The sequence below is a fragment of the Eschrichtius robustus genome, chromosome 19, assembly GCF_028021215.1.
Source record: "Eschrichtius robustus isolate mEscRob2 chromosome 19, mEscRob2.pri, whole genome shotgun sequence".
Lineage (NCBI taxonomy): Eukaryota > Metazoa > Chordata > Mammalia > Artiodactyla > Eschrichtiidae > Eschrichtius > Eschrichtius robustus.
The window spans coordinates 17,863,228-17,870,000 of NC_090842.1; the positions used below are offsets into that span (position 1 = coordinate 17,863,228).

General features: G+C 33.3%; 1 protein-coding gene across 6 annotated transcripts in view; it reads right to left on the minus strand.

Annotated features, from left to right (window-relative positions):
* Positions 1 to 6,773, minus strand: part of NFAT5 (nuclear factor of activated T cells 5) — a 134,048-nt gene that overhangs the window by 58,417 nt on the left and 68,858 nt on the right. For 4 of the 6 annotated variants that reach the window (XM_068529404.1, XM_068529403.1, XM_068529402.1 and 1 more), the window contains one exon: positions 691 to 816. The exons of 1 other annotated variant lie outside the window; for it this stretch is intronic. In XM_068529404.1, coding sequence (XP_068385505.1) covers positions 691 to 816 — 126 coding nt within the window. Of the gene's footprint in view, positions 1 to 690; positions 817 to 6,773 lie in introns of those variants that run through there. One more of the 6 variants, XM_068529406.1, reaches the window with a different exon arrangement.

Here is a 6,773-nt window from a genome sequence, read left to right on the forward strand (position 1 = left end):
ACATTTTTCAATTAGCTTGTCTGTCAATCTTTTAATTCAATCAAAATTTGAACCAATTTTATATAAAGTGTATGATTTGAGAGCTGATTAAAAATAAACTTGATAAATTTCAAACATTACTTTCCATACTTTTTCACTGATATAAGAAAATGTCTTTATATAAATATTACATTCAAATCTTCCATTTACTTTCAACTGAATTTAAAATAAGTATAAAGTCACATATGTTTTTAAATGTAGGGAAAAGGTTATAGTAACATGCTACAAACAGAAAAGACACTTGCGTGCTTGAGTCCTTTTTTCAGATTATACAAAATAAAACATTTTCCCCTTTGAGCAAATTTTTTAAAATAATTGTTTTATAGAGACTCAAATATAATTTTCTATCCATAGCTTGGTATTTAATAACCTTTTTATGTGCAGTCAACAAAAGAACTTTAAACTTGTTCCCATAGTTGAAGATAAGGTCCATTCTGGGAGATGGCACTAATAGATGTGCCAATGTGAAATTTTAAGAAATAACAGTTGTATCAAGAATATTCTATTGAAAGTTTTCAATGTTAAAAGTATGTAGTTTAAAACCTCCTAAAACAAACCCTCAAATCACACTCTTTGATATGAATTTTGCCAGCACTGTTCATGTTGACCAGATAATACTTTTTTTTTTTTTAAGTAAAATGAAATGCATACCAGCAGCAACTACAGCTGGAGGAGGCGAGCCTGCCTCACCACCACTTGTCTGACTCATTGATGCTACAGATGGTTCTCTAGATGGAGGTAACTGTAACTCCTTTGGGAGAAGATCATAGACAGATTCTGTTGGGCGAAAGGGAAAAAACTTTTTTTAGAAAGAGTATAAGTCAATAACCTAATTATGAGCACAAAATTAATGTCTTTTCACTCTTAAGAAGAACTATATTGTTCATACACACACACTAAACTTCATGTAACTACTGTTGTAAAAGTTATTAGCAAATATTTTTCTTTTATTATATACTTTTATTGAACTGAATAATGAATTTTCCATTCATTCTAATCCCTGTTTTCTTCTTGGCTTTATCCCTCATGCTTACAATGATCTACAGAAAAAGTTATTAAAATTTTAAAACTGTATAAAACTAGACAGAAGAGATGTCAAATAACCCAAGATGCTCCAATATCTTCCTTTGAAAAAAAAGAAAAAGAGGGTAACTTATCATCCTTTACATATGAGATGGCATATACTAGTGTATATCAGCTTTAAATTGGCTTCTCCAATTAGACCACTGGTCTACTGCTCTTTTACTCAGCACCTTTATCAAATATTTTAATTTGCTATCATAATGCATTTTTCCCTCCTAAAGAAGATAAAAAGAGGAATGTTATGGCTCAAGGAACTACTTCTTACTCTGAGGTATCTCCAACTCTAGAAAGGCACAAGTATAGGATACTCTTAAATCAGAAAGCACAAGTGCCTATATTAGATTATGATTACTTTTCTAACCCAGATTAAAGAGTACTGTATCTTTTTAATATATTTTATAATATTCTAATTGTCCATAAAATCAAATTCACATCTACTATTTAAAAATTATTTTATAGTTATTATTATATGGTTTTTGGACAGAAATAACTATCAAGATATCCACTAAAGGTAGTAGAATCAATGTTGGAAGAAACTTCAAAAGACCAGTTAGAATCATATGTTTATTTTCTAAAGAATCGAGGCACAGAGTTTAAGGGACTTGCCTAGTGTTCTAAGAAAAGCAACATTCCAACAATTAAAGAAGATTATTAACTATTTGTACTAAGTGATTAAAAAAATAAAGGTAGCACTGTAAGACATTTTATCCTTGGTAGCAAACAATACTGTTAGTTAACTGATTACTGAATTCATAAATACTTTGATCCTCCCAGTTAAAATATATATCCTGACTTTCATGTGGATAGGAATAAGAAAGAATATCATGAAGGAAAGCTAAAATTAGAATTTGTAGTATTAAATGATCTTCATTCACAGTAAAGAATCCACTTAAAAATTTTTCTTTCAAAAAACTATTACCTAACACTTGAAATTTTCATCTTCAAAGCATTTAGCAAATTTTACATCTGTCTGAATATAATATGCCCTGACTAAAATTTTTCAGCTTGTTAAAATGTTGCTAAAAAACTTAAGTAGATTACTTCCATCTTTCAAATAATATAGGGGGGATAGTACGGAGAACCTAATTAAAACAGAAATGCCACATCATCAAACATAGATTTTAATACAATTATTTTTCTCAATACATGTTGAAAACGAGACCCTTATACATAGAAGAAAAGCATATTCAAGACCTTTTTTTTGGGGGGGTGTAGGCAAATAAACAAAAAGGAAATATGAAAATAAAAATTAGCTTAGATAAAAAGAGAAAGGATCTATCAAAATGCATTTATGTCAAGGGAAAAAAAAACTTAACCTCGTAAAAGCCCCATCACTAACCACATTTCACCTTCCCAAAGAAGGACATAGAGTCTAAATTAGAGGTATAAAAGCAATGTCAATAAAAATACATTGGGAAGTAACTAAATATAGAACTTGTTATATCTCAATCTTCCCTATAGCCTACCCCCAAACCAAAGAAATAAGTAAGTCAAGTGGAAGGTGTAGGAAGCATGGATTCATTCCTTCACCAAAGGGTATTTTCTGATTAACTGACTCAAGTATTTGGAAATTAGAGAAGTCAGAAGTTTCTTCCTATCTACCCAAGGAAAACAACAGGTAATACAGTCCTCACCATCACAGGCTCTGACTTCAGACAGAACTGTGTTGGCTCTGCTACTTTAAACAACTTCTCTAAGACTTAAATCCTCACTGAAACTCTTCTTTTACCCCATTATCTCAAAGAGATTCCCTCCAAGATATAACTGTACACCACGACCACAAACATTGGTCTTACTCTCAAGCCTGCTTCCCATAAAACATAAAAAGATTAAAGGGATATAAATTATGCTGTTAGTACTATTGTCCTTTAGTCCTAAATTCAATCCAAATTAAACACTTATACAGACTCCACTAGCCAATGAGAGAACTCCTAAACAAGAGCATAGGTCCTTTAAATCCATGAAAACAACAAATAGTCCTCCCTCATGTTAAGTTGCCATATCTATTTTTCTTGTGTTATCTTTTAAATCAGTTAAATAGATAAGGGAGGAATGAAATTCTAGATTTATAAACAAAGAATATGAAGAAAGAGAATGGGAAATCTGTAATGGAAAGGCAGTTTCCTGAGAAAAGACTTCCTTAGAAAACAAAACTGTAACCTCTACTACATTTTTTTTTAAAAACCTACTAGATTTTAAAAGAATCTACTAGATTTTTTTTTTTTTTTTAAAGAGAGAGAATGGTTACAAGGTTTCTTTTTGGGGTGGTAAAAATTCCAAAATTAGATTATGGCAATGGCTACACAACTCTATAAATATAAATAACTAAACACCACTGAATCTGTACATTTTATTTATTATTATTATTTTTTATTTCCTTACCTAGAGGAACTTACAGTTTAGCAAAAAGGAATATTATGTTCAACCCTCAGTGCTCAACTTTGTATAATTCCATTTATATGAAATGTCTAGAACAGACAAATTTATAGAGAAAGAAAGTAGGTTAGTGGTAGCCTAGGGCTGGGGGAATAGAAGAAAGGTGGGTGACAGCTAAAAAATATGGGCTTTCTTTTGGGAGTAGTGAAAATATTACAAAATTGATTGTGGTGACGGTTTCACAATGCTGTGAAGAGAATAAAAACCTTTCAACTGTATACTTTAAATGGGCGAGTTGTATTACATGTGAATAAGATTGTTAACAAAAAACCTGCATAACCCAACATTTGTTATCTCATATTTTCTGTGGACCAGGAGTCTAGGCATGGCTTAACTGGGTACTTTGCTTAGGATCTCACAAAGCTGCAATGAAGGTGTTGGACAGGGCTGTAATCATATTGCTCAGTGTTCAACTTTATCTATTTAAAAAAATTTATTGTATTTTTTATTTATTTTTTTTATACAGCAGGTTCTCATTAGTTATCCATTTTATACATATTAGTCATACTGACATACATATATGTCAATCCCAATCACCCAATTCATCACACCACCACCCCTCACCCCCCGCCATTTTCCCCCCTTGGTATCCATACGTTTACTCTCTACATCTGCGTCTCAATTTCTGCCCAGCAAACTGGTTCATCTGTACCATTTTTCTAGGTTCCACATATATGCGTTAATATACGATATTTGTTTTTCTCTTTCTGACTTACTTCACTCTGTATGACAGTCTCTAGATCCATCCACGTCTCTACAACTGACCCAATTTTGCTCCTTTTTATGGCCGAGTAATATTCCATTGTATATATGTACCACTTCTTCTTAATCCATTCGTCTGTCGATGGGCATTTAGGTTGCTTCCATGTCCTGGCTATTGTAAATAGCACTGCAATGAACATTGGGCTACATGTGTCTTTTTGAAATATGGTTTTCTCTGAGTATATGCCCAGTAGTGGGATTGCTGGGTCATATGGTAATTCTATTTTTAGTTTTTTAAGGAACCTCCATACTGTTCTCCATAGTGGCTGTATCAATTCACATTCCCACCAACAGTGCAAGAGGGTTCCCTTTTCTCCACACACTCTCCAGCATTTGTTGTTTGTAGATTTTCTGATGATGCCCATTCTAAATGGTGTGAGGTGATACCTCATTGTAGTTTTGATCTGCATTAATCTAATAATTAGTGATGTTGGGCAGCTTTTCATGTGCTTCTTGGCCATCTGTATGTCTTCTTTGGAGAAATGTCTATTTAGGTCTCTGCCCATTTTTGGATTGGGGTGTTTGTTTTTTTACTATTGAGCTGCATGAGCTGTTTATATACTTTGGAGATTAATCCTTTGTCCACTGATTCGTTTGCAAATATTTTCTCCCATTCTGAGGATTGTCTTTTCGTCTTGTTTATAGTTTCCTTTACTGCGCAAAAGCTTTTAAGTTTCATTAGGTCCCATTTGTTTATTTTTGTTTTATTTCCATTACTCTAGGACGTGGATCAAAAAAGATCGTGCTGTGATTTATGTCAAAGAGTGTTCTTCCTATGTTTTCCTCTAAGAGTTTTATAGTGTCCAGTCTTACATTCAGGTCTCTAATCCATTTTGAGTTTATTTTTGTGTATGGTGTTAGGGAGTGTTCTAATTTCATTCTTTTACATGTAGCTGTCCAGTTTTCCCAGCACCACTTATTGAAGACACTGTCTTTTCTCCATTGTATATCCTTGCCTCCTTTGCCATAGATTAGTTCACCACAGGTGTGTGGGTTTATCTCTGGACTTTCTATCCTGTTCCATTGATCTATATTTCTGTTTTTGTGCCAGTACCATATTGTCTTGATTACTGTAGCTTTGTAGTATAGTCTGAAGTCAGGGAGTCTGATTCCTCCAGCTCTGTTTTTTTCCCTCAAGACTGCTTTGGCTATTCAGGGTCTTTCGTGTCTCCATACAAATTTTAAGATTTTTTGTTCTAGTTCTGTAAAAAATGCCATCGGTAATTTGATAGGGATTGCATTGAATCTGTAGATTGCTTTGGGTAGTATACTCATTTTCACAATATTGATTCTTCCAACCCAAGAACATGATATATCTCTCCATCTGTTGGTATCATCTTTAATTTCTTTCATCAGTGTCTTATAGTTTTCTGCATACAGGTCTTTTGTCTCCCTAGGTAGGTTTATTCCTAGGTATTTTATTCTTTTTGTTGCAATGGTAAATGGGAGTGTTTCCTTAATTTCTCTTTCACATTTTTCATCATTAGTGTATAGGAATGCAAGAGATTTCTGTGCATTAATTTTGTATCCTGCAACTTTACCAAATTCATTGATTAGCTCTAGTAGTTTTCTGGTGGCATCTTTAGGATTTTCTATGTATAGTATCATGTCATCTGCAAACAGTGACAGTTTTACTTCTTCTTTTCCAATTTGTATTCCTTTTATTTCTTTTTCTTCTCTGATTGCCGTGGCTAGGACTTCCAGAACTATGTTGAATAACAGTGGAGAGAGTGGACATCCTCGTCTTCTTCCTGATCTTAGAGGAAATGTATTCAGTTTTTCACCATTGAGAATGATGTTTGCTGTGGGTTTGTCGTATATGGCCTTTATTATGTTGAGGTAGTTTCCCTTTATGCCCACTTTCTGGAGAGTTTTTATCATAAATGGGTGTTGAATTCTGTCAAAAGCTTTTTCTGCATCTATTGAGATGATCATATGGTTTTTATTCTTCAATTTGTTAATATGGTGTATCACATTGATTGATTTGCGTATATTGAAGAATCCTTGCATTCCTGGGATAAATCCCACTTCATGATGGTGTATGATCCTTTTAATGTGTTGTTGGATTCTGTTTGCTAGTATTCTGTTGAGGATTTTTGCATCTATATTCATCAGTGATATTGGTCTGTAATTTTCTTTTTTTGTAGTGTCTTTGTCTGGTTTTGGTATCAGGGTGATGGTGGCCTCATAGAATGAGTTTGGGAGTGTTCTTCCTCTGCAATTTTTTGGAAGAGTTTGAGAAGGATGGGTGTTAGCTCTTCTCTAAATGTTTGATAGAATTCACCTGTGAAGCCATCTGGTCCTGGACTTTTGTTTGTTGGAAGATTTTTAATCACAGTTTCAATTTCATTACTTGTGATTGGTCTGTTCATATTTTCTATTTCTTCCTGGTACAGTCTTGGGAGGTTAAACCTTTCTAAGAATTTGTCCATTTCTTCCAGGTTGTCCATTTT